Raw genomic sequence first — 27565 nt, 5'->3', positions numbered from 1 at the left:
CTTAATATTCGCTAATGAATAAATTAAATGATCACGATGGGAAGAAAATGGACATTAGCTCATTCGCTGACATTGCTAGCACCGGATGTCTAATGCCATTTAACAGGCAGGTTGGCATCTTTGACTAACTACCACCACACATACACTATTACATGGTACAAGGTTTCTTTATTGTCATTTTAAGTACAATGAAATACCCTTCCAGATATAGCCAAACAGTAGTAATGTCACGTAGTACATGGGGGGGAGACAGGGCAGGCTGCAATTACATGGGCTCAGAAAGAGTGTGAAATGAAGACAATGGGAAGGGGAGGCGGCCAAAAAAATGGAGAAAAAAGCCCTAGGGTGCTATGAAATACTAAAGAAACTGAATTTAAAATGATAGCAGACTATATTTTTAAAACAGGTCCATCCAAAATGGAGAAAAAAATCATAATAATGAAATTAATTATTGTTTTTCCCATCTCACCCAACAAAAATTGGGCGCTCCCTAATGGATTGGTTGGTGAGAAAAAAACTGAAATGGCAAATTTGTTTTTTTGCATATAAAATGACATTAGAAAGTCATTTTAATTTTTGTGGCCTTTTGTAGCACTTCTAAGCTAATGCTAACTTTTAAATAGGTGTCCTTTGCAGTGGGGTTAATTATCATTTAAAAAAAAAATCAAACTTGACATATTTTTCTTTCCGAACCGTTATCAAGTAATGAGGGAGACATCCACGAGAGGTTCAAAGGGGGTGCCGGAGGCCGCGCCGAGAGCTTCCAGTGTGCTCAGCCATAGATTAGTCATTTGTGTTTGAAGAGCGTGCGGGGTGGCGGTTCAATGATGTTACGCGTAGCAACAGTTGCTAAGAATGGCGGCCCGTTCGGACGGCGGAGTGAATAGAGACGGGGGATGCTTTGTGCATCAACCGCCTTGCTCTTGTGCTAATCTAAGGTGATATTCATGAAAACCATGGGCAGTGGTGCATAATCACGCCGGAACAGCGTGAGGGCAGCAACACAAAATGGCGCTGATATTTGGATTTTTCTTCCCCGGAGGTGACGAAAACAAACACTGGAGTTGGTCAAAAGCAAGACGCCATTTCACTCATTGCGTGGAATATTGTCTGTGAATGCTTACGTATAAAAGTCACATACGTTTTTGTCCGTTTACGCTAACATACAATGGAATAGACTATGCCAGTGCTAACAAATATTAGCATGGATGCAGAAATGAACTCATATTAAATACGTTGAGAAGCCATCTTCCACATGAAGGTCATTCATACTATTTTCTGACACTTAACGCTAACATACAACACAATTCGCCGTTCAAGCGCTAACAAATATTAGCATGGATTCAGAATTTAGCCTATAACATACTGAGATTAAACACTGAGGTACCATCTTTCACGTGAAGGTCATTAATACTGTTTTCTGACCCTTAACGCTAAAATACAACACAATTAGCCATTCAAGCGCTAACAAATATTAGCATGGATGCAGAAATGAACTTATATTAAATACGTTGAGAAGCCATCTTCCACATGAACATCATTCATACTATTTTCTGACCCTCAACGCTAACATACAACACAATTCGCCATTCAATCGCTAACAAATATTAGCATGGATTCAGAATTTAGCCTATGACAAACTCAGATTACACACTTTGTGCAATCGTCGTCCACACGAAGGTCATTCATAGAGTTTTCTGTCCTTGAATGCTAATACGCAGGGAACCCGCCATTCCAGCGCTAGCAAAGAATTAGCATAAATTCCGAAAACATTTGGCATCTACAAAAGAAAACGGTGCTAAGTTTTGATATTGAGGCGGAACCAGCTGTCAGAACTAACTCGACAAAAACCACGTGGCGTATTGAAGCCTACGCCGAAGCTCAGCAGGCCGCACGCACGCGACTGACAAATTTCCCGCAATGTGACGCCAGGATAGAAACTCTCGGCATCAGTGGGGTACCTCCGCCGGCCCCCGGGAGATGCTGTCATTATGCGTGTTTGCAATCATGGCATCTGAATACCCTGGCTGGAAGTGAGGAAGAGGACTGCCAATGAAGGCTTGGCGAAAGCGCCGGCGCTATCATGGCAATGTTGTGTTTACCGCAGCGGGGGGGCAAACACAGAGTGGCGGAGGAAACGCCAGACACAGTAAAAAATGAGCAAAATACATATATTAGCACTCTCTGTATTCAGCGCGCGGGAGCCAGGCGCAAAAAAAAAAAGTCATTTGAATATAAATGGAAGACAAGCGGGGAGCGCGTCTTTACGTCGAAAATCTGCGGCGCCGGGCCTCAGACGACCGGAGCCGGGAAGTCGCTGTTCATTTTCTGGCCGTTGCTAAGGCGACTCGGGCTCACGCCGAGGCCTCCGTTCCCTCCCCCCGTGGTCGCTGCCGCGAGAGAAGTCAAAGAGGCTTTTCTCTCCGTGGCGCAATCAGACGTGGAGGAGCTTCTCGGAGAAGCCCGCGTCGGTCGGGCCGCCGTTGATTTCCCACGGAGAGGATGGACGGCGGCCGCTCTTCGTCTCGGCTCGTGATTATCGCGCTCGGCTTTGGAGGGGGGGAATTGAGATGTGTTTGTAGTGGCGGCAGGCCTTGTTGGTGGTCACATGACACGATGTCGGAGTGATTTGGCGCTCTGTTATCCGGGATTTGATTGCACGGGAGAAGGGCTGCCAGGCAAAATGGATGGGGCGCCTGTCACTGGCCATGATGGAGAGATGTGGAGCAGCTTTTTGCTATTGAATACTTACTGCATATTTTCAGGCCAAGTTTGTTTTTTAATACGTCTGGTTGAAAATGAGCAATGTTAACACACTGATACATTTTTCATTTGAAGGCCAGGTTCCTTGAGTTGTTGATAAAAGTTCATTTTTAAACAGGAGACAAATAAAAATGTCAAATTCAATAAGAAACTTTACATTTATCAGCTTAGTCATTTACATTATTGTCAATATTGCTATTTTGAGGCCTCTGGAGCGGATGATTACCGTTTAATGATGTCACAATTCCTTCTTTAGGTTTTGCAAGGATTTAAAGCCTATCCAATGGACTTTAGGGAAAAGACAAACAACACCTCAGACTGGTCGCCAGTCAGTCACAAGTGCAACAGTGTCCATATTTTAAAAATAAACACCAACATAAGTCAGGTTGTAAACGTTTTTATCACAAAATCTTCTCATACACATGAACAATAATGTTTATATTACAAATACATCCACCAAAAAAATGTCTACCAATACAATGAAAGAACACCAGAACATTCCTGACAGTTTTCACCCAAACGAAAACTCGCCTCCTCGCCAAATGTCATCTTGCGCTTTTAGCCAATCGCGCACTTGGCCGTAACGTGCGAAATGTCGGCGGGCGGACAAGGAACTAATGTCCCTTAAGTGAATCCGCGAGGCCGTTCCTGGAGGGCCGGGCCACCAAATGACAGGGATTTCACCGCTGAATCCTTTTAGCGGGACATTGACACATGAACCGGGGCGAGAGAGAGGAAAAAAATGGAGGAAAAACAAGAGCTGGAATTAGGCGGCGACGTGGGGAGGGGGGTAGACAACCAATTTGGGAGTAATGCAACTAAAAAGTGACAAGTGTAATTTCATCCATCTGGGCCGATGTGTAAAAAGCGCTGGCCTGAACATCCCCCCCCCACCCCCCATAAGCCCCCCCTGATTGATCTTCCCTGAGTCTGAAACACCTATTATTAGCCAGCAGTCTAATAGCACCAGGATGGTTCGGCGCTCTCCCAGGGGCCAAATCTCCGGTCATCTGCCCCCTCGCTCCGCACAGCTGTGGGAGAAGGCGGTGGGTAAGGGGGGAGGTGGGGGTCTCGGAGCTGCCAAGAGGCGTACCTGTTGAGGGTGAGGGGAAAGGGGGGGAGGTTGGGGAATGGGGCTGGGCAGAAAGACAAATCGGCGCGTTAGGCAGTTTCACCGCAAGGCGTGGGATTTACATGGGAAAAATAAGGGGAATGGCGGGGAGGTAAAATGTTTGGGGTTCGCGGCGAGGGAGGTCGTGTGAAAATGGCGGCGGAAGGTAAATTAGAAAGGAGAAAAGTTGTCTTTGTTTAGACGGGTTGACGGATTGAAGTGAAATCTGGCAACGTGGAGATTCATTTGCTGGGGAAAGTTGATATGGAAAACTGGTTTTGCATATTAAAAGGTTCAGTTAAAAATGGAAAATGAATTGGAATGTTAGAAGAAATTCACAATGAGGAAAGAATACGTCATGAGGAAAATAGGTTTTTTTTTGTTTTCAAAATATTCAACCAAAATTGAATTTAATTCTCTTTGAAACTGAAAAATGATGAATAAATAATAACAAAATACAGATTATTTTTTTGAACATATTGTAATAAATATTCCTACAGAAAATGAATTGTATTGGATTGACTTTTTTTATATGAAAAAATATTAGCCCAATTTTCTTCCTGATAATTAAAAACCCATTCCACCCCAAATTTGTTAACAAGAACCCCCTAAAAAATCCAACCAATCAGCAAGCAAATATATCAATGCCAATCAATTCTGCCACCGTCAACCACCTCATTAGAAAACACTTCAACAACCCTTCTTCAAAATATCTACCGAAACCCCCCAAAAAATATCTCCCTTTAAAATAACATCAATTACTTTACATTACGACCAGTTATAGCTAGCAAAAATAATCTGCCAAATTAACACCTTTTGTAATAACAGAAACACACTCAAACCGCCAGCTAAACTGAAATGACGTAAAGTTAACACGCAAAAATGAATCGCACGATGGCCGCTTCGTTCTCTGCGGTCATTTTTTCGGGGATGCGCGAAAGGTCAGAGGTCATCCGTTAATCGTCTCTTCACTCCCTCTGATTGATTGAGCCCTCAGGTGAGGTCTAATGCATTTTCAAGGGCAATAATTGGATCGCTTCACTTCACCCAAATGGACAAAGTCCTAAAAAATATCCATCCACTCGACAAAGACGGATCAGAGGTAACGCATTGAAAAAAAGAAAAAAAAGGCTTCAATTGCAAACTGGCGGATTATGATGATGATGATATGATGATTTGGTGGTCGCCAAAGTTGATGGATTGAAACGAGCGTGGAAATGAAACGCTAAGAGTAATTTGAAGCCGGGTTTCAGTCTCGGATGGAACAAAAGTGAAGGCGTCACGTGACAAAGCAGGTGTGATTTCTTTTCTTGACGCATTTTTTACACCTCGCTTCACTTTTGGGAGGTTTTTTTTTCTGTTAACACTTTCAGGGCTGGAGATAGGACGGCGTTGGCGGCCCATAATGCCTTGCCACTCAAATTGGACTGGACGACTCTTGCCGTCATTGGCAGCCGAGGATAATTGTTAGCCCATTTGAAATCGTCAAGCAACCATTATTCCAGATTACTGAATAATTATTGCAATTATCACAGTAATGGATGGATTTAAAATGAAATTAACTCGAGTTGAAGATTAAAAAATGATTAGTTGAACTCATTCCATTAACAGACTAACAATAAATGACTTTAAATAATATTTTATGTGATATTACAATATCAATTAATTATATTATGAAGTGTGATGTGGTTAAGAAAGTAATAGCTCAAGGTAATGCCAGCCCTCCGAGTCAAAAAGGATTGGACGTCTATTGTAATCTTAATAATGTTGCTAATAATGTTATGACCAAATGAAATTCTTGTCAATTTTTCAATGAGATTATTTTTAAATGTGTTCATTTTGAACGGTATTTAACACAATAACAATAATATTTGGCAGGTTTTAAATATTGTTGTACTTTGCTAATATTTTGTTTCCTATTAAACAACTGATTTATGCACTGACATTTCAGATGAAAATCATTGATGACATTTCATCAAGTATTCTAATTAGGTTACAATAATAGGACCCAAAGCAGATAATGCAATTTGCCTGCCATATAAAAATGAATTAAAATACTGCACGTCATTTTCTATTAATACTTAACAAAAGCTCAAGTTTCTCTTTATTAAAAATCCATGTAAGAGCCTCTAATTATTCTGGTTAGGGAATAAGTGCATGTGAAGTAGGCCTAACTGGGCCTATGGGACAACATGAGAGGCCAAGCAAAAAAAAGAAAAAAGAAAGAACATTCAATTCAATTATAAACAATTACTCTCATTATAAAAGTACAATGAGGTTCAAAGCTTCACCCTAAATTGCACAGACAAATAAATAGCCCAGATTTTTTTTTATAGCGAATCAAAATGAATTGAGCTATGTTTAAATCCAGTATTCTCGAAAAAAAACACACTAAAATAAAATAGAGGCTAGAATTTTTCCCTGTCTTTGTTTACCAGCGCCCCCATTTTATTCCCCCTCTCGAAGAGCATTCTTTAAAAATATATTTAAAGAAATACTCCCAGCAATTTTCTATCATCTCGGATAAACTCCTTCGAACAGTACATTCTGACCAACAAAATAAACAATAATAATAATTCTACAATGTCTTCTCTTTCCCTATTTTATCAGTAAATCCGCTATATCATCATCACATCATTTTCGATAGAACGAGTGCTACGAGGACGCCATTTTTGTTTGTTGTTGTTGTCTTTTTTTAACGCAGATTGGCTGCGTAATTTCGTGCGTTAAATCGGCGAGTTAAAGGCCGAATGTGGTCGTCTCTTAGCCGGCTGAGTGTGACACGCCGGTGGGGGAGGCCCAACCGCCGGTTCCCCCCGTGGAAGCGAGGGGGCGGTTTCCCACAAAGCCGCACTCACACTATTCCAGAATACTACACACATTTCGGAATTACACGTTAGGGGGAGAAGACGCAGATTGGGGGGGAGATCGACCATTTTTACTGAGTTTTACTGGATAGACGTGCTTTAAAAATCTCTCATTTCAATACGACCCTTGAAAACCCATAAACGATTTTTAAGAGTTATTCCTCATAAGAGCCATTGATTGTAACATCAATTATACTTACAGGAACAAAGTGATTTTTTTAAACATGAAATATTTCGTCATATTTACACAGTTTTTCCTCATAAGAAATGTATACAAATAAAGCATTCCTTGACATTTCCTATAATAGAATTAAAAATGATGATTCAAACTGCATACTATTGATATTTAAAAAAAAAAAGAATAATCTTACCTCATGTGAATCCTATATATTTTTTAATCCAAATATGGAATCAATCCACAGCTCGTCCGCCTGCATGTGCTTCTCTCTCCCAGTCTGCTGTAAAAATGATTACCGGCAGCCGTCCCGTGCACTTTTAAATCGCACAAATAACCGTAGTTGACGATAATAGCAAGGTAGCAAGTTGTTGTTGTGCAGAAAGGCACAAAAGTGAAACTAAACGCCGCCACCGTTCTTGATAAGAGGATAATTGAGGCGACACTAGCGTGTAATTAGGGGATAATTTATGCTATATCCACTTTTACTCCCAAAATAAAAGCCAGTCCACCGTCATTATTGTTGGAAATTTTAAGGCTGCAATTGGAGAAAAGTGTGCAGCCTAATCAAAAAGGTCTTCCAACTACCTCGACTGAATGTAATTATAGTTTTTTATGGCTCTTTTATGAGGTGCTTTAATGCGCTGCAACAATAACAAAAAAAGTGGAAAGCAGTGTTCATTATTTGAGTGGGCTTTATGATGGGCGAGAGGGAGTGGATGTTTTGGTGCCATTGACTGGCAGGGACGTCCAATTGATGGGCAAAGTGGATTGGACGTCTGTTGCTGTCAATTGTAATGATTGTGTTAAGATGTGCAGATGACATAATTTACATGAACGGATTATTTTAGTCATCATTTTAAAAAAGACTATTTTTTTAATAATACTAAATAAAATGTTTGTTTTTTCAACGATGGGGTGAATGTTATTTAAGATGTAAATATTGTATTTTATCTATATATCAGGAGGTGGATATAAAAAAATGGTGTTTTAGGTTAATTAGTGCTTTATTGCTGCTTATTTTTGTGTTCATCAATGCCCATCAATGTTATTTTCATTATTTTATGTTCAAAAAGCAACAAAAGTGATCAGGCCCGAATTACACTATAAAATATAAACAGTAAAATTAAACGGATCGGAGCCCACCGCCATCCAATGCAGTGAATGACTTATCATCATTATTATTATTGTAACCATAATTATGACATGAGCGTCTGTTTCTTTTCAATCGTCAGATGGGATCAATTCTTATAGTAAACACGACTACAAAACAGGGGGAGGGCTCAATTGATTTCAGGCTAGTTGTTAGGGGTGGAGATTTCATATAGCATTCTACCCGTTTCAAGATAGCCTGTGTAGTAAGTCGTAGTAGTAGTAGTGGGTAATTTGGTGGTGTGGTTAAAAAAAAGCAAAAGTGAAAAACGATAGGGCAATTCCAAGCCGCTCAATCTGTCTGTGGGAATTAGACGTCTTCCCCATCCATCCCCTGGTAGTTTTGGCCTGGAATCTGCTATGGTGGGTGAACTCGGAGCTCAAAGTCTCCGTCACCAGTGCTCAGCCTCTGCGCGATGACGTCGTCCCCCGGATGACCAATAGGAAGGCGCTGCCCTTTTGGAGACTAACCATTCGACTTGTGCCGTCTGCACCAAGACTGCGAGCGAGCAGGCAATTTTAACAGTAAAAAAATCGGAGCGCTGGCAATCGGAATTTCACGGAACGGAATTGGATTCTGGGGGGGTGGCGAGGGAGAAAAAAAAGAAAAGAAAAAAGAGCGACGAAAGAGAAAGAAAGACGTGAAGAGAGAGAGAGAGAGAGGGGAGAGAGGGTCTTGAGCGAGAAAGGGGGGCGAGTGCGCTCGCTCTCAAGGCAAGGGAAAATTCGATGATGACCATGACTACCATGGCTGACGGTCTGGAAGCGCAGGACTCGTCCAAGTCGGCGTTCATGGAGTTCGGCCAACAGCAACAGCAGCAGCAGCAGCAACAGGGTCAGTCGCAATCGGCGCAGAGCTCACCCTCCATGGGGGGCTCGACGCACTACCCGTTGCACTGCCTGCACTCGGGCTCGCACCACCACCACCACCACCACCAGCAGCAGCACCCTCACCACCAGCACCAGCAGCCCCAGCAGCACGACAACGCCGCCGCCTACCCGTCCGGGAACTCCTACAATCGGTCCCTAGCTTACCCTTACGTGAGCCACCCTCACCACAGCCCCTACCTGTCCACCTACCACAACAACACGGGAGCGCAGACGCGCTTAGACGGCGCAGGTAAGACCGAACAAGCGATCCCCCGGTCGTCCGATGATCTTCCCCTAGCGGCCTTTTTATGTCGGACGTTTACGTCACCCCCCCTTCCGAAAAGAAGCGACGACGGGGTGTGATCACCCGCGCAACCGCACGAATCGAAATCAGCCAGCCTTCGATGTTGCAATTAGCATTTAATTGACATGTCATTATCGGAAATAATCGTGGGGGGTGAGGGGGTGGGGGGGTCGTGGAGGGGGGGAGATGACAGCTCCCCTCTCGTTTTTTGATGGGCATTTTACAGCGTCTCCCTCGGGTGCTTTTCAATCATTATTATTTTTTTGCTTGTTGTTGTTGTTGCAGAGCAGCAGAAAACGACGGTGATCGAAAACGGGGAGATTCGATTTAACGGCAAAGGGAAGAAAATCCGGAAACCGAGGACCATTTATTCCAGTTTGCAACTCCAGGCGCTTAATCATCGATTCCAGCAAACCCAGTACCTGGCTTTACCTGAGCGGGCCGAACTGGCCGCCTCGTTAGGCCTGACCCAAACCCAGGTAGGTCGTATTCTCACTTGACCCTTCAACTCAACACGTTTTGCTCATTTGAAAAGACAGACACGGAAAACAAAGTGTCATCCACAGATGCCACTTCTCAAACAGAATTATTTGTGTATTATTTTACGATTCATACAATTACGGCCCGCAATAGCACTCTAAAGGTTTTTTTTTTTTTCATAATATTTAACTTAATGCCTGCCACTGACAACAATAGACGATCCAATTAATTTTAACCGAGTTGACTGCTCATTTTTCAGTGCCATTGACGGCGCTAGATGCTCAATCGCCGCATACCAGGCTCTCCCAGTCAAAATGGATTGGACATCTAGCACCGTCAATGGCAGCCAGTGAGTTTTAACGACTGCCCCCCGGGTTAAAGCAAGCTGACATGGTCATTTAACAATCCCCACCCACTTCCCTGTCTGTGCAGGTAAAGATCTGGTTCCAGAACAAGCGCTCCAAATTCAAGAAACTCCTCAAGCAAGGCGGCAACCCGCACGAAAGCGACCCAATGCCAGCTTCCATGAGCCTCTCCCCCCGGTCTCCGTCCATCCCCCCCATATGGGACGTGTCGGCCTCGTCCAAAGGAGTAAACATGGGAGCTAACAGCTACATGGCCGGCTACTCTCACTGGTATTCCTCCCCACACCAGGACTCCATGCAGAGATAGACTTTTTTTTCCCCCAGCCGGAATCGGGAGCTCAAAAGCGGCCTGACGCGAGAGGACCGACCGCCTCCGTGCGGATGTCCCAAATATGGAGGAACGGACGGACATTTTTTTTCTACGGGACTGTCCTGCTGTCACCGCTCACTAAATATATCAGTGACACAAAAAGACTAGTACACTGCTCATTTTTTGATTTTTTTTTTGGGGGGGGTTGCGTGTTTTGTAAATAGAATCCGCCACTTCACTTGTAAAAAAAAAAAAGACTTTTTATGTTCTGTCAGATTGAGTAAAAGCGTGACTCCAAACATGCTTTTTGTGTGCTTTAAAGTGAAAATCGCAAATTGGGGCAACACGTCATGCAGAGGATGGAAATGAACTTACCGCGTGCCTCGCATATACGCCCCCTCCCCACAAAAAAAGCAGGTCAATCCGGCCGGCGTCAATTATTGACAAAATGTTTTCTGCCGTCTCTCCGTCCTAATGCGGGCCGTTAAATGGCGAGCTCGGCGGGATCGATGGCGAACAAAGCAGCCAGCTGCAGCGGCGTTCAATACCGAGGAGATATTTGGGACAATTTGCCGGCTTTTTATCCAAGTCAGCCTTTTTCCCCCCCTTTCTCACAAATGCAGGCATAATTAGGGTAATTTTTGATGTAGCCCACTGATTACAGCGCTTTTACCGTCAAAGATAATTACCTGTAATTTTCTACCACTTTAATACTAAAAGCCATCTTTATTTTGCTTTGGAGGTAGCGACCATAGAACAAAGGGGGGAAAATGATTGGCTTATTCATATACAAATTGCCGAGAAGGGAGAGCGTCGGGGATATTATCTGCAAAGACGACGACTGAAAAGGCTGCGTGCAGCTGTCAAAGTCGCGGATGCCCCACTGGCAGGCATTCAGGCTACCTGGGGGCCCCCCATGCACCACCCACCGCGGGGGCCCTATGCACCAGCAGAAATGGAGCAGTGCGGGTAAACATCAACAAAACGCACAAATAACACATTTCATCATCCACTAGAAAAAAATGATATGATAGATATGTTAGATAGTAGATCTAGAGATACATTTAAAAAAATATACTTTGGTCTATATTCTAGTATTTTGTACAGACACACACATGGTGTTTGTGCCAAAAAAGCTAGTTTTTGCAAAAATGATACTAAACTAAACTAAAAATATAGATTATTTTTCAGAAATATTACCAGTGTGCTTTGCTTTTCCAATCTTGAATGTGTAAACATATGGGATATTCATTCTTTCATGATACACACACCACGTATATATTTATTTATATACGGAGTTGCTTACGTTCATGAGGGTCGCAGGGGTGTTGGAGCCTGTCCCAGCTAATTATGGGCAGTAGACAGGACACACACACACACACACACCCACACACATGTATTTATGTGTGTATGTATGTATGTATATAAATTTATATACATATTTTTCATTAATTTATAATATACACGTGCCTACTGTTTTGTGATGCATGAATATAAATATATATACACATTTTAATTTATTTATAATATGTACCTATACCTACTGTTTTGTGACGTGTGTATATTTGTAAACAAATAAACACACACACACACACACACTTCACATTAGATCCAGTCCTGTGCACCTATCTATAGATACACACACATTATTTAAACATTTATAGATATACATACACACTACAAATATATACCACACATTCGGTATGTGCATGTGTATGTATTTATATGTCTATTTGGGGTATACGTGTGTGTATGTATGTATATGTAAGTGTGTGTGTATATACATACACTATTTATAGAGAGACATACTAGATATTCAGTACACACACATGCCATAATTTGATGTTAAAGCAGTACACTATACCAAGATTTGACGCAATTACACATTGATTAAATTTAAAAAAATCACTGTACCTACCGTCTGCATCCAAAACTAGCCAATCTCGGTCGGACACAAGTGTTTTAGCTCCATCACAGGCACACCTGAGCACATATGCACCTGTCGCTCCCAATTCAAATCGGATCAAGTCGCACTCAGAAGCAAATGGAGACACTCGCTTACCTTCCTTGCCTTTGTGCTCCCTCCCATGCAGCAGGCAGCACTCCAACGGCAACGCTGGCTGGCTCGGCGGTGGCCATGCAGCGGCTCGGTACGCAAATCCAGGTGGGGAAAGTGTTTGCACACCGCAGTAAGCTCTCATATATATTGCCTGCAAAATTAGCTGTTATTACTGTCACTGTTTAGTAATGGCGAGCTCGGGAGCGGGGAGAGGAGGGGTGTGGGGGGGTTGCTTTGGCTCTGCAATCAAGAAGCGTGCGCATCTTTGCAAATTATAGGTAATTGCCAATGTCCAGATTATGATAATGGAGGCCCTAATCCTGCCTGGAGAATAATTATTATGGAGTGGTACAGTTGGAGCTGTCCTGTAAAACTAATGCTCATTATTTTTACTCCATTTGAGAAGGGGGGCATAGATGTGGGGGTTGGGACTAGTTGAGTGGAAAATATTCGGTTGGGAATAAACGGGGGCTCTCCATTTAATGGCCGTCTATGTGTGGACGACAATGTACGGTCTGTGATTCATACGCATGGCTGATTTATAGTGACGAAAAAAATCACTTACCTTATGGAATGGTTTTAGAATATCCATTTTTCAATTCAGATGAATGCTAGTTTGACTTTACATGGGTTTTACTGTAAAAAGTGAGGAGCTTGTATGTATCCTTTTTAAAAAAAAGGCATTCCTAATCTTTACGTGCATGCTCGTGAAGTACAATGAAGCCCATTTCGACTGCTTAAGTATGTCTTGTAAGTGGCAAGGTTTGTTTAGTGGCTGCTAATGACACGGTGACTGTGTGCAGGATTTGGGATTTTACCCGGAAGGTGGGCCGCATGCGGCCAGGAGTGGCAAGGCTCTGGAGCCGGCCTTCCCCCACAGGAATGCGGATTGTCTCAGATCTCCTTGCCGCCCCTTCGCCATCACCACCAACCGCCCTCCCCGTCGCCCCCTCGCTGCCATTCAAAGCGTCTAATTGTAGGGGACACAAAACGAGAGACTGCGGCAGACATGTCTGCAAAAAAAGAAAAAAAAATCTTGCAGCGGAGTGGAAAAAAACAATAAAATCCATACACGACAAATAATGTGTAAGACGTACAGATGTTAGAAAACGAGGAGGGTTTTTGGTTCTTTTGGCCTGATTTCAGTGACAGATTTGTGTTTGTGTGTTTTGCAAATCCATAAAAATGGAAATCAACGGCAGGGCGTGCCAAGTGAAACATAATCGGAATAATTCATCTCGCTGCTGCAGCTGTGATTTACAAGCGTGTCATTTAAAAGAGGAAAAAAACACCCCGAGGCGAGCTATAATTTTACATGTCAGTGAGATAGTGTTTTTTTGTGTGTAAATCCACAGCATTGATAAGACGGGAAAATAGTCCGTTGTCCATTTAAACGTTTAATAGTCTTCCAAAAATGCAATAAATTACATGCACACATTTACACATTTCTTCTATGACAGTCAAATACATTGCATATTCCCCTGAAATGTCAACACGAGTTCCATAGGTGTTTTTTTTTTTCCTGTATATTTTTGTTTAGTTTTTTTTTTTAGAAAAGAAATTAAATGAACATGTTTTTTTCTCTCTCTCTTCAGTATAACGTCCCCGCTCCAAGTGCCAACGAGTGCGGTATTGAGTTGGGGGTCTGCAGGTGGGCGGCCGGGGATGCGTACCACGACGCCGTGTTTTCCAAAAAGTTAGAGGCCGCCGTGTTGAGGCTCTGCGCCTGCAGGCTGTGCGGCCTGGAAGGCCCGTGGGGGTCCCAAACGGCCGGGGACTGGGGGGAGTTGCATGCCATGGGGTCGCTAGAACTGGGGCTGTGGTCTGGGGGGAGCTCGCCATTTTTCATGATCTTCTTCATTTTGGATCTCCTGTTCTGGAACCAGATTTTCACCTGGTGACAATAGACAAATAATAGAATGGTGAGGAAATGAGGACGTTTTGAAGCAAGAAATGTATTTTTGTTGTTGCTGCAACATTATAGAAAAAATGTAATATTTCCAAATAATCTCACCTGTGTTTGGGTGAGACCCATCGAGGCAGCCAGTTCGGCTCTCTCGGGCAAGGCCAAATACTGCGTGTTCTGGAAGCGCCTCTGTAGGGCGGCCAGCTGGAAACTGGAGTAAATTGTCCGAGGTTTGCGCACTTTTTTCGGCTTGCCGTTCACCATCCTCACCTCTGGTTCGGCCAGCTCTTTTTCTGTCGCGAAAAAATATATATATATTACTGTTTAATTTGGCCTTCGCCGTTAAAATACCCATTAAAATTCCCATTAAAATTCCCGAAATCCAAGACAATTGTTAAACAAAAATGTATCGCTATCGCTTCAAAGTCCAACTTTTAAGTATAAATTCTTACCTTGAGGACTCGGCTGAGCTCTGCTATAAGCCCCAGCATATTGATGGTAGGTCGGCGTCGTATACGAGCTGTAGTCTGTGTAAGATTTGGTCGAAAAATTCCCAGCGGACGTGTTCACGGACGGGTACTGGTACTGGTAAGCGTTGAGCGCTTTTCCGTACGAGGTGGAAGTAGGCGAACAGTACCCGTGAGACACCCCGGCGGCCGGACTGTAATAGCCGGAATCCGTGGCCGTGGACTCGGGTAAAGTCGGAGATTCCTGGGAGGGGTGATGCATGGCGGAAAGCTGGAACGAAGTCTGAAAATCGGAGGCTTTCACACTCGGGATTCTCCGGTCGAATACTCCAGTCATTCTTCGGGAGTGATCGCTCGGGATAAGTTGGAGTCGTGCGACAACAACAACAACAACAAAAAAGAAAACGAGAGAAAATGCGAGGCGCCGAGGCTCCAAAAAGTGCCGTGGAAATTACACTGACATGATGGGAACCGTCTCGGGTCGTCGGGTTCTGCTGAAGACTGCAGCCAAGCCAGCAGCAAAGACTTGGTTAAATCCGAAAGGCGCTCTTACGCACTGCGGGGAGGATCTGGTTCCATTGGCCAGGACGCAAACACACACACACACACTCACGCACGCAGCTACACTCAATACACATTATACAAGCTTCCTTATTGGAGGGCAACCACAAGGCAATGTGGCCGCACTGTCGTGTGCAAGCAATTTATACACGCGTATTTTATTTTATACATCAGCAATGTGTTTGGGAATAGGCTGACCCATTTGGTTTTGGTAGTTGTAAAAATAAGGAGAATATCGTGGAGCAAGCAGACAAAACAACGGCAATGTATATTTTGTTTATGGGTTTTAAAGAAGTGCTTTGAGAGTATATTTGAACAGGGAATGGTTTGCAGTATATATGAACCCACCTTCAGTTAAATTCACGGCAGAAGGACAATAACAGACACATAATTGGACGTATATAATTGTCTAAGGTAGCGAAACGGTTCATAGGCATCAATCATAAGCATAAACAGTGTGTTTTATCTTTTCATGCTGCATGAAAACCTTTATCGCCTGTTCATTAAATGCATCACACACAAAATAGACCAAATAAAAAGGTACAATGCAGAAAAGACTTGTCATGGAGTGGTGAACAGCGACGATTAGTGGACACATTGTGTAACTACATGTGAATCTCAAACAAAACATCAAACCGGAATTACGTTTTGACAAACATTTCAACCCGGATGCTCATATGCAGATTTTAAAAACAGATATTCGAAATAGAGGCAAATGTAAAATTTAACTCTAAATTGTGTTTCAGTTTGTGCTTTTAGTAGCATTTAGTTTGTGTATTTAGTCGTATGTTATTAACCCTTTTGTTGTATTTAAGCGACTACGTTTGGAAAATATTTCAAATATCCCACCATTTCGACCAGATAAGATAGAAATGCTTTCGTAGCATGAAACATGACTTCATGTGTTATTACTAACGAGCTTAGTTTTGTAAATAGAAAGGCTAAACAACTGTAGCTTTTTCAGAAGTTCACTTACCTGGAGTCAGCCGTGGACCGGAAACACTTTCCCGTGTGAAAACGCGCCGTTTTCTGGGTTTATAATATACTTTTAGAAATCTGAATTATATTTAATTACAATAATCCCAACCGAGTCATGTGTTGAATTGTATTATTTTTAGTTGTAAAAAAAAACATTAGTTTTTGTTTCTAATGTACGTCAAAGTGCATGACTTCCGCCTTTTCGAATTACCAAGAGAGTTCCCTTTCCAGAGAGAATTCAAATTAAAACGAACTATACCTGCTGAAAATATACAAAGGTTAAATCAAATTGATAGTTTAACAAAATAGTATAGTGTTTATCTGTACAAATACAAAGAACTGTGAGAAAAAAATCCCTGTGTAAATAAATAAATAAATAAACAGATTCTGTCAAATAGGTCGTAACCGAAGCCGGAAGTGAACAAAAGGGAGTCCTCTGTGCTCAACGAGGTCTTTTCCATGCTAGCGTCTCACTCGGCTACGATTTTGCGAGTTGGGGGGATGGGGCCGTGCCGAGGATGATCGACTCCATATATTTAACAAATAGAACGATCTCCGAACCTGGATTCCACTATTTTATATACCAAACTACTTCTCGATCACGTATGACTATCGGTTGGAATTTGGCGGCGTAAAGTGGAGCGTTTTTCCGACAACGACACAGGTTCTAAAAGTCGACAAAATGTATCCCACTGCCGGAGGTAAGTGGGACGAGCTAACGCGAGCTAAGCGGCAAAAACGAGATCGATCGTGCAGGTTTTTCGCCTCTAATTTTCAATCGGCTTCGTGCGATGCTTTTAGTTGAATGCTTACATTTATGGAAGTGGATCGCACGGTTTATTTAAGATCGGCTCGGGGTTTCGTGCAGCAGTAATTGGAGAGGAAGCTTAGCTAACTTAGCGTGCAACAACAAGCTGCTGTTCGCCAAGTCGGCTCCGAGGCTTCCTCGTTATCCCGAAACTTGTCACAGCGCGCTTCCGAAATGCTACTTTGACGTGGCTGTGCAATAAACCAAAGTAAAGACCCTGTCATTTCTGGTTTATCGTGTCAGGTTGTACGAGGGTGTGTTAGATTAACTTGCAGGGCATGTTTGTGCATTGTATCTCATCCCCAATCTTCATTAATTTCGCTTTGTATTTCTTCAAAAGTTTTCATGATCTTAACTGTTCACCAGTGTGTGTGTTTTAATAGTTGGTAAAAGAGGGAAATTGATATTGATAAGGGCCATATACACATTGATGGCAATAGGGGTCCAATGACAGGTACTCGGGGTTGGACGTCTATTGTCGTCAATGGCAGGTGCATAGTTAAACTGATGGGACTAGATTTATAAAACAAAGCAAAAATCGTAGAGCAAAGCCACGTTTATTTGAATGTGTCTTTTTTAAAAAAATTCAAACTTTATGAGACCATTATTCAAGTTGTGCATACTGTTCAAAATAATAATCTAAAATAATGTTGGAGCCATTGCTTTGACATGTATTGCACCTAATTTTTTCACTTAAATGACTATCTCTTAGCAAATGGGTGGCTCCTGCGCCTGTAGATTAACAGCTTGCGTTTGCCCTTCTGACTTCATATTGATAACGGATGCAGTCAAATGACAAGCGCAAGGTTAGAAAACATATATATTTTTACAGTAACTAATTATTATTAATGTTCTCCTTTTTTTTAGCTACGGAAATGTTTGAGGGACCCCGTTCTTCTGGGTCGGCCAGTTCTGGTAAGTATCTCTTATCTTTAGGGTTGAGTGTGTGTTGTTTGGCTACAGTTTGAATCCTAAAGTTAGCATTCCCAGCGTTTACCGTCAAGTATTTGCTACTTTGTGCTATACAATTGCTCTGGTGTGTCAGAATTTGGTGTTTAGGGTGTGGGTAACTCAAGACGCCCTTTTGTCAGTGTTTAAAAATGGGTGTTCTCATGGCGGAGGTTCCTAAAATCCTCCCCAAAATGCTTAAGTGGAAAAGTCATCTTAGGAAATTTTTTTGTGACCATGTTTATTTCTGTTCCAGATCCGCCATCTTCCCCAGTGCCAGAGTATGTGTTCAAGCCACCCTCAAGGCCAGATTTTGGCACCATGGGCAGGACAATCAAGCTGCAGGCCAATTTCTTCGAAATGGAAATCCCTAAACTGGAAGTGTACCATTATGACATTGACATCAAGCCAGAAAAATGTCCCAGGAGGGTCAACCGGTGCGTTTTCAACTCTCACTAGCATCTTTCTGATAATATCCAACTTCAAGTGGTATGATACGTTTGGTTTTTTTCTCCTCAGTGAAATTGTGGAGCACATGGTCCAGCACTTTAAAACCCAGATTTTCGGGGATCGAAAGCCAGTGTATGACGGCAGGAAGAATCTGTACACAGCCATGCCTTTGCCAATCGGCAGAGACAAAGTATGTCTTTTTGGGGGTAGGGGTAATGCCAAAAACTAGGAAGAATGACTAATCCTATTGTTGAAACTGCAGGTGGAGCTTGAGGTGACCATTCCAGGAGAAGGAAAGGACCGTAGTTTCAAAGTGTCCATCAAGTGGGTTTCCTGCGTCAGCCTGCAAGCCTTGCATGAGGCCTTGTCGGGTCGGTTACCCAGTGTCCCATTCGAGACCATTCAAGCTCTGGATGTGGTCATGAGACATTTGCCCTCTATGAGGTATCCCTATTTTTTCTACTTAATTGCTGGAAGTTCAAATGGATTGGGTGTCTTGTCGTCAATGGTGAAGTTTTTAAAAATATATATTTTTTTCAAGGTATACTCCAGTGGGTCGCTCTTTCTTCACTCCTTCCGAGGGTTGTTCAAACCCACTGGGTGGCGGCAGAGAGGTGTGGTTTGGATTTCACCAATCTGTCAGGCCTTCCCTTTGGAAAATGATGCTCAATATTGATGGTAATTTTCCATTTTTTTAACCCAACGTTTGAATCAAATTCATTTCAAACCCCCTTTTTTGTTTGCAGTTTCGGCCACCGCGTTCTATAAAGCTCAACCAGTCATTGAGTTCATGTGCGAGGTCTTGGATTTCAAAAGCATTGAAGAACAACAGAAGCCCTTAACAGATTCTCAAAGAGTTAAATTCACCAAAGAAATTAAAGGTACACTTTCCATATTATTTTTTTTTGCACCTTTTAGACCTTTTCTAAATGTGTATCTCTTGCAGGCCTGAAAGTCGAAATCACACATTGTGGTCAGATGAAGAGGAAATACAGAGTATGCAATGTGACAAGAAGACCAGCCAGCCATCAAACGTAATCAAAATCTAGTTTATTTTTTATTTTTAATCCCCGCCACAGCATTACAAATATTGACCGTTTTTTAAAAATCTCTTAGGTTCCCCCTGCAGCAGGAAAACGGCCAAACGATTGAATGCACGGTGGCGCAGTACTTTAAAGATAAGTACAAACTATTGCTGCGTTACCCGCACCTGCCATGTCTACAGGTGGGCCAGGAGCAAAAACACACCTATCTACCTCTTGAGGTAAGCAAGCACCTCCATATTTCAGTTAATCATTCCTAGTCCATTTCATTAAAACCTTACCGTCTGGTTTCAGGTGTGTAACATAGTTGCGGGCCAACGCTGTATCAAAAAACTGACGGACAATCAGACCTCTACCATGATCCGAGCCACGGCCAGATCGGCGCCAGACCGTCAGGATGAAATTAGTAAATTGGTGAGTGCTTGTCATGCAAAAGATGAAATATTGTCTTTCGGAAACTTGCAATTTCAAAAACGGGTTAGATTAAATTGTTGGTCTGTAGTGGCACTAAATGACAAGTCGCCTTTTAGCTCGCAAACTGGGCTTTGGGAATGCTAACGCTAACGGTGCGTTCGACAAAATTCCAAATTATTTTACTCATGAATTGATGAGCTATTAGCAACATAGCAATGACACTTCAGGTTGCACAACTTGGATAAATAAAATAGTGTGATGCTAGTTAGCATGTAAACATCCCTAAATTAGCTGTAGCGCAGATTTTTAAAAGGTAAGTCAAACATAGCTTATCGTCCGATTGTGCCGATGCGTAGATGAGAAGCGCCAACTTCAACACCGACCCATACGTCCGTGAATTCGGAGTGATGGTGAGGGACGAGATGACGGAAGTGAACGGCCGGGTCCTGCAGGCACCCTCCATTCTATATGGAGGCAGGGTATGTCCATCAGCAGTTGTAAGTACAGTGAATGTTTCAGGCGCCTCCTGGAGGATCTCGTGACGGCACTGCTATTTTTCCACCTTTCCAGAACAAGGCCATCGCCACGCCCATCCAGGGGGTTTGGGACATGAGGAACAAGCAGTTCCACACCGGCATCGAAATCAAAGTCTGGGCCATCGCGTGCTTCGCCCCGGCCAGGCAGTGCACGGAACTTTTGCTCAAGTGAGTCATATCGATGGATGTCTCGTCAAATCTCGTTGGCGTCCGGGAGATGGAATTACTCTTTTCTGTTTTAGGGCGTTCACGGACCAGCTCAGGAAGATCTCCCGGGATGCGGGCATGCCCATTCAGGGTCAGCCCTGCTTCTGCAAGTACGCCCAGGGCGCGGACAGCGTCGAGCCCATGTTCAGACACCTCAAGTACACGTACCAAGGTCTGCAGCTGGTCGTGGTCATCCTACCGGGGAAGACGCCAGTCTACGGTGAGGACATCTATCTGGGCACGTGTTTCTGCTTCTTTTTTTTACTTATTTTGTATTCATTTGTATTGTAGCTGAAGTCAAGCGCGTCGGAGATACAGTCCTCGGCATGGCCACGCAGTGCGTGCAGGTCAAGAACGTGCAGAAGACCACACCGCAGACCCTCTCCAACCTCTGTCTGAAGATTAATGTCAAGCTGGGTGGCGTCAACAACATCCTGCTTCCTCAGGGACGGTGAGTATTATGACGAGGTAGCGTGGGAATTGTTTTTTTCCTCTAGTGCTCCCTCTTTTTAGTGGTTAGAATATCACAAAATAAACGTGTGTACCTTTGCAGGCCGTTGGTGTTTCAGCAACCCGTCATCTTTCTTGGTGCTGATGTAACTCATCCTCCCGCAGGAGATGGAAAGAAGCCCTCTATTGCGGCCGTAAGAAACCTCGACTTGGTGTTTTATGCCGAACTGAAAATCTCATCTGAGCGCAAAATTGGGCTTTTACAGGTTGTAGGTAGCATGGACGCCCACCCCAGCCGATATTGCGCCACGGTTCGGGTCCAGCAGCACCGTCAGGACATCATCCAAGACCTAGCCACCATGGTGAGAGAGCTGCTTATCCAGTTCTACAAGTCCACCCGCTTCAAGCCCACTCGAATCATCTACTATCGGGACGGCATCTCTGAAGGCCAGTTCAACCAGGTGATGGACAAAATGCACAGAGACGAGGCTAGGAGGCTCCGTTCTATAAATTTTTTTGTGCTTTCAGGTTCTTCAGCACGAACTCCTAGCAATCCGCGAGGCCTGCATTAAACTGGAGAAGGATTACCAACCTGGTATCACTTTTGTGGTGGTCCAGAAGAGACACCACACCAGGCTGTTCTGTACGGAAAGAAACGAGAGGGTCAGTAATATGTTTTGGGGGCGTTCGTTCCTGTTAGTAAAGCAGATAATTCCATGCGTAGCCAGAAATTGACTTAAATTGACTTATAAACTTTCAAATTTCAATCCAACGTAAAATGAAATAATTTAGAGTTATCAGCGTGGGGGGGCATTTTTGGGCATACATCTTGAATTCTACTAAATTGTGCAAATTTTATTTTTGTAGCTCATAGCTTTCATGGCTTTAGTCTTTTTGTTTTATTTACTACTTGAGGAAAATATTTTTTACTTGTTTTTTGTACAGGTTGGGAAGAGTGGCAATATTCCCGCAGGCACCACAGTGGACACCAAAATCACTCACCCATCTGAATTCGACTTCTACCTTTGCAGTCACGCCGGCATTCAGGTATTAGCCCAATCGCTACTATTGACAGCGACTGACGTTCAATCGCCTTCAATGTGTTGACGATCCATCGGTGTGACGATTGGCAGGGTACCAGCCGACCCTCCCACTACCACGTGCTGTGGGACGACAATCACTTCTCCGCCGACGAGCTGCAGGTGCTCACCTACCAGCTGTGCCACACGTACGTGCGCTGTACCCGCTCCGTTTCCATCCCGGCGCCGGCCTACTACGCCCACTTGGTAGCATTCCGCGCTCGCTATCACTTGGTGGACAAAGAGCACGACAGGTACGAGTGAAACTTTGTCTTGTATTGCCCGGTTTATTTATTTTTTATTTTTTTAATTCCACCCCCCAGTGCCGAGGGGAGCCACACGTCAGGTCAAAGCAACGGACGGGACCAACAAGCCTTGGCTAAAGCTGTTCAAATCCACCAGGACACCCTGCGCACAATGTACTTCGCCTGAGACTGCATCCACTCGTACGTTCTTGCTATATATTTGAATATCTTGTGAGATGGTATGAAAGGAGTATTGTTATTCAATTTGGTGCTTTATGAGTTTTAAGCACCTCACCTCCCTATTTTATTTTTTTCAAATCCTCTTTTAAGACACTTTTCTTTCTTTCTCGGACGCACATCGACCAGCCAATCACAGCCAAGTGCTCTGGCAGAATGGGTACTTTAATCAGGGCCAAAGTACGTCAACTTCCACATCAGGCGCTATGAAAATGAGTGCCATTTAGAGACAACCTGAATATTTTCATCCATTTTGATTTTAGTTTTTGTCCACAAATATGCCAAATCTGGGACCATTCAAAAAAGCAACACTATGAATGTTCCAGGGCTCTTGATCTTTTCATCAAAAGTAGTTTTCTGTTTTTGGCTCAACCTGAATTGGGACCGGTTCCCATCAAACCTTTGCTTTTTTCTTTTTTAAATATACTCTGAGCCATGTTTATAAAATGCTCGATGTACAAATCAAGCCAGGGAGCAGAAAAATGTTTTTGATCTCTTTCTAGAATGTTTTTAATTTCAGTCCCACTTCTAATAATTTTTCATGTAGCCAATTCCTGTTTTTAGAAACATAGATGTGGTTTTTCCTTCCTTAATACACTTTAACCAGTACTCTATTTTGGTTGTGTAAATATAAAGTGCTATATATACAGCGCGGCATTTGCCAGATCAAATTCCTTCAAAAATAAGCGTCGTTTTTATGCAAATGACTCTCTAGAGTCTTTTTATCATATTGAAAATTTGCTATATTTTGAATAAATCTTCAGCGGAGACTGTCGAAACCAATGTTTATATAAATGGAAAGAAAAAAACTGGCCCGCATGTCATTTAAACGAACACTTTTTGTGTAAAGAGTCCAATGCAAATATATTCTCTTGCCTTTCAAGACTGTTAACAGTCTCAAGTCATTCGACAGACATTTTCTTTTGTATCAAGATTAATCTTGCGAATGTTCCTAGTCTTGAATGGAGTGGATGTAGGCTCTACTTTGAACTATGCATTGTTTTTAACCAAGAGATTTAGCAGACAGATGTTTTACATCAGTCTGGTGTTTTTTTGTTTGTTTTTTGTGGCGTAGAAGGCGCTTTTTGTAGGTTTTACAGGCATTGACGTCAGTAGACGTCAAATCCGTTTGAATTGGGAGGCTAATGCGAAATGAGCTAGCGAGCGGGCTAATGCGAAATGAGCTAGCGAGCGGGCTAATACGAAATGAGCTAACTCGCAAGTTAACCTGAAATTAGCTAACTCGCAAGTTAACCTGAAAGTAGCTAACTCGCAAATTAACCTTAACGTAGCTAACTCGCAAGTTTACCCGAAATCAGCTAGCTCGCAAGTTAACCCGAAATCAGTTAACTCGCAGGTTAACCCGAAATCAGCTAACTCGCAGGTTAACCCGAAATCAGCTAACTCACAGGTTAACCCTCAAATCAGCTAGCTTACAGGTTAACCCTCAAATGAGCTAGCTCGCAAGTTAACCCTCAAATGAGCTAAGCTCGCAAGTTAACCCTCAAATGAGCTAACTCGCAAGTTAAACCTCAAATGAGCTAACTCATCTCAATGGCAGCCATTTTAATCACGTGGCTTTTCTCTATTTTTACTAGCTTGACAATTGGGTCTGGTCTCAGCCGAATAAGATTAACATTCAGAAGCACAAAACCGAATTTTCACTGTAAACCAACTAACTCACTGGACACACACTGCCATCCTTTAATTTTTTTTTTCGCGCAGAAAATTCATTCAGACTTCTACTCCCCATTTTAACTCGTAAAACTACCCGAAATCCGACTGACTGTGTTTGTGGGGCATTGAAAACACCATGTACTTGATATTTCCTGTTGATGTCAATATTGTACTTATTGGTGCTGGTCTCAAAGCTTGTACATTTGGAAGCACTTTTGTTAGCATAGCATAGCATTGGTATGGGCTCCAATAAGTTAGGGCGTGTTTTTTTTTGTTTGTAAGTATGGGAGTTTGGCCATATTATGACACTGGCGTAATTGTATGGAAATGGCTTTGTGTTCTACCTCGTGTTACCTGTTCAAGTGTTATGGTAACATCACACTACTGGCCATTTCTGCATAATTGCCCCCTGCCATGGATCTAAATGGCTTAGATTTTATTTTTTAGGAATTTGTTGGATATGCGTGATGCAACCGGCTTGGGGTTTTGTTTTCCGAAGGGGCTTTCGACCAAATTTTTAAAACGCGTTCAATGCGCAGCTTTTCCCTTTTTTATGGAGTAACTCTATGCACCAATGACGCTAAAGTCTCGATTGCTTTTTTTTTTTTTAGTTGAGCTTATCTTGCCGTCATTTGGCTCATACAGCTAAAGTCACCTCTTTTATATCAATCGCCCCCGTCACGCCGCCTATAAACAAAAATGAACATCTGTGGTTCCATATTTTTGACCAGTGAGAGCGTCGAAGGGCAGTGTGAAATGTGTCTTAGTACTTTTAATTTTTTTTTGTCTGTCTCGGTGTTTGACTTGACCTACTACTATACCAGCACCTTAGAATACCAGAACATAATTGCTTTTACCTTGAAATATATCAAGTTCAACCTTTGACAAATGTTTGTTTTTGCACTAAAACAAAATATGGGTTTTTGTAGCTTTTTGGCAGCATTTAGGGCAGTAGAGCTCGTTCGGAATAAGAAAGAAAGCAGTAGGTGAAGTGAGCAGTTCATTATGTTTTGACGGCGATAGGCGTCCGAATTTTGGGGAGTTGTGGCGCCTATAAACTTAAAATTGGCTAACTATCCGCCTCTTCCTCTTCGTTGAAATGAATCAGATGTCTATCGCTGTCAATGATAGAAAATGAGTAAAATAATGGAGTTGCTAAGAAATTGAGGATAGAAAGCTAGCATTTATTTTTATTTTATTTTTTTAATTGTCTACGTATGAATTGGGTCGTCAGCTAGCGCCTCTCTGTGCTTGTTCCTTACTTTGGGTAACAATGAATGTATTTCAAACTCCTTTGTGCTTTGTAAATTTGACATTTATGGCTGTTATTGACTCTTAACAGTAATAATATTCATCTACAATTCCAAGTTTCCACAAATCATTTTTACGTTGTTTTTGTGATTTCCCCACAAGTGACGCATTTTTTCGTAAAAGCAGTTTGAGTTCGTCTGCAATCTTTAATCTCCTTTTTAAAAAGCTTCTATTCACTCCCATGCCTGAAACACAAAGCATATTGTTTTTTTTTAATGAGTCACTCTTATTATATTATCGTTCTTATTAGATTTGATTGTATAAAATAATTTGCAGCTTTATTTCCTGTATGATTTTTAACAGCACAACTTGTCCGAAATTCCCAGAAGTGTAATTTTTGAGTCACGTCAATGGTCGGATTTAAACGTTGAGGCATGTAAGCGTTTTTGTTTTAATTTGTATTTTAAAAGCATTTTAAGAAGCACTGTGGCTTCTTCTAAGGGGGGGAAATGATAACCTACCTCAAAGTGTAGTTTTGTCGTAACCGATAAAAATTCATATCATGTGGAAGCACTGCTAGGTTGACAAGCAAAGCATTGATAATGTAAATTTGAAGGGCTCGTGTTTTATTAAAGGCTGGATTTACATTGTGCACCTAATTGTGACCTCTTAGATTTTCTCCCAAATTGTGTTCAATCGTATCTTGACTTAAGATTGCCCTAATATGGAAGTTTTTCTCGTTACAAACATTTAGATTTTTTTTTTTTTTTTGCTTTGCAGGCCTTTTGTGAGACAAAACTTATGCACGTTTTTACAAAATGAGATCATTTGCAAAGTGACAACCAGCACGCATTTAACAATTTAAAAAAAAAAAAAAACAGATTAATCATCATAGTCAGTGACTATTAGATGAATTGCTTAGGTTAGTTGATGAATTTATTTAGCTTCGGACAAGATATTTTTCTAGAGTAAAATAATGCAAAATATATTTATTAAAAAGATTAAAGCCCTCTTGTTATAACATATATGAACACTCCATTCTTAACAGGAGAGCCAACAATTTCTCAACAAAAAAATGCTGTGTAAATCCAACCTATTGAACATGAGCTCTACGAAACTTTATGTGAAAGCGACCAACACAAATAATTTTGGACAAAAAAATACGACAAACCATCCATTCTGCTGAACATCATTCAATCTACACAAACCAATCTTTGTATTCTGTATTTGTTACAAAGTGCAGCCAGTAGTACCGCAATAAAAGCAACATTCCGTTTTCTACCTACCACCAATTTCCATCGCCGAACAATCCAACGCCAACGGCCTTCGGGTCGTTGTCAGCGTCTGCCGTTTGTTTGTTTTTTTAACCACGTCGTGCTTACGGAACCATCAGTATTTGTGTTTTGCACTTTTGGAGGCAGTCTCAAACGACGGCCGCAAAGCAATGAAAGAACTGACGAGGTATTTTATGCTATCCGTGGGAAGATGACTTTTCTTTGAAAAAAATTCAAAACAAAAGGTTGAGATGATTATATATATATTATACAGTATATTTAGAGCTATACATCCATTTTTGAAGTACCTCATAAGCCTGATATATGCTGCATTGACTTATTTCTTTAGTGTACTTCATTATGTCCAATAAAAAATCAAAAAAATCCCCAATCCCGAACCCGTTGGGCGGTTTGATTTCGACAGGCTCTTTGATTTATCTGACTGGATTACCCTCACTTTTCAATCTATGTCGGCTTGAATTTCAAATTCTGGTTGACAATTTCACTTTCAATCAGAAGTAGTGGGCTAACTTCATTTGTAATATTTTGCAGATTTTTTTGCAATAGTGGTCTAAATC

The 27565-nt window shown here is 42.2% G+C and overlaps 3 protein-coding genes and 1 long non-coding RNA gene across 5 annotated transcripts; 2 read left to right on the top strand and 2 right to left on the bottom strand.

Annotated features, from left to right (window-relative positions):
* Positions 1-3144: 3144 nt before the first annotated feature.
* LOC144067373 (uncharacterized) lies at positions 3145-11549 on the bottom strand. The gene is made up of 2 exons (XR_013297927.1): positions 7113-11549; positions 3145-3899 (listed from the first exon to the last, which is right to left on the bottom strand). It is a non-coding gene; the product is annotated as an uncharacterized LOC144067373 (long non-coding RNA).
* On the top strand, positions 8261-10698 carry dlx6a (distal-less homeobox 6a). The gene is made up of 3 exons (XM_077591080.1): positions 8261-9188; positions 9528-9721; positions 10155-10698. Exons 1-3 carry the CDS (start codon positions 8798-8800, stop codon positions 10392-10394), a joined length of 825 nt encoding a protein of 274 aa, XP_077447206.1. The 5' UTR covers positions 8261-8797; the 3' UTR covers positions 10395-10698.
* Positions 11550-13832: 2283 nt separating the features above from the next.
* On the bottom strand, positions 13833-16531 carry dlx5a (distal-less homeobox 5a). Its single transcript, XM_077590765.1, has 3 exons — positions 14815-16531; positions 14471-14655; positions 13833-14350 (listed from the first exon to the last, which is right to left on the bottom strand). Exons 1-3 carry the CDS (start codon positions 15164-15166, stop codon positions 14048-14050), a joined length of 840 nt encoding a protein of 279 aa, XP_077446891.1. The 5' UTR covers positions 15167-16531; the 3' UTR covers positions 13833-14047.
* A 257-nt stretch (positions 16532-16788) lies between these two features.
* ago2 (argonaute RISC catalytic component 2) lies at positions 16789-27373 on the top strand. 2 transcript variants are annotated; one of them, XM_077590764.1, is made up of 20 exons: positions 16789-17069; positions 18044-18091; positions 18381-18561; positions 18644-18764; positions 18837-19018; positions 19116-19252; positions 19321-19455; positions 19521-19608; positions 19691-19838; positions 19912-20031; positions 20388-20510; positions 20602-20735; positions 20810-20994; positions 21066-21225; positions 21328-21418; positions 21491-21685; positions 21753-21887; positions 22170-22271; positions 22358-22557; positions 22627-27373. In XM_077590764.1, the coding sequence occupies exons 1-20, from the start codon at positions 17051-17053 to the stop codon at positions 22733-22735; spliced, it is 2613 nt and encodes an 870-aa protein (XP_077446890.1). In that variant the 5' UTR covers positions 16789-17050; the 3' UTR covers positions 22736-27373. The 2 variants fall into 2 exon arrangements, with proteins under 2 accessions (XP_077446890.1, XP_077446889.1); XM_077590763.1 differs by having other exon boundaries at positions 20388-20528.
* Positions 27374-27565: the final 192 nt, after the last annotated feature.

This window comes from Stigmatopora argus, chromosome 21 (assembly GCF_051989625.1).
Source record: "Stigmatopora argus isolate UIUO_Sarg chromosome 21, RoL_Sarg_1.0, whole genome shotgun sequence".
In the NCBI taxonomy this organism is placed as follows: domain Eukaryota; kingdom Metazoa; phylum Chordata; class Actinopteri; order Syngnathiformes; family Syngnathidae; genus Stigmatopora; species Stigmatopora argus.
This window is presented reverse-complemented; position numbering and strand designations above follow the sequence as displayed.

What these genes read in the sequence shown, in the direction of transcription:
- ago2 (XM_077590763.1), top strand. An exon ending in AGACCAGCCAGCCATCAAAC is followed by an intron (nt 19,609 to 19,690) that starts GTAATCAAAATC and finishes AAAATCTCTTAG; the next exon opens with GTTCCCCCTGCAGCAGGAAA. An exon ending in AGGATGAAATTAGTAAATTG is followed by an intron (nt 20,032 to 20,387) that starts GTGAGTGCTTGT and finishes GCCGATGCGTAG; the next exon opens with ATGAGAAGCGCCAACTTCAA.
- dlx6a (XM_077591080.1), top strand. Translation starts at nt 8,798, where the DNA reads ATGATGACCATGACTACCATGGCTGACGGTCTGGAAGCGCAGGACTCG. An exon ending in GACGCGCTTAGACGGCGCAG is followed by an intron (nt 9,189 to 9,527) that starts GTAAGACCGAAC and finishes TTGTTGTTGCAG; the next exon opens with AGCAGCAGAAAACGACGGTG. An exon ending in TAGGCCTGACCCAAACCCAG is followed by an intron (nt 9,722 to 10,154) that starts GTAGGTCGTATT and finishes CTGTCTGTGCAG; the next exon opens with GTAAAGATCTGGTTCCAGAA.
- dlx5a (XM_077590765.1), bottom strand. Translation starts at nt 15,166, where the DNA reads ATGACTGGAGTATTCGACCGGAGAATCCCGAGTGTGAAAGCCTCCGAT. An exon ending in AGCTCAGCCGAGTCCTCAAG is followed by an intron (nt 14,656 to 14,814) that starts GTAAGAATTTAT and finishes TTTTCGCGACAG; the next exon opens with AAAAAGAGCTGGCCGAACCA. An exon ending in TGGGTCTCACCCAAACACAG is followed by an intron (nt 14,351 to 14,470) that starts GTGAGATTATTT and finishes TATTGTCACCAG; the next exon opens with GTGAAAATCTGGTTCCAGAA.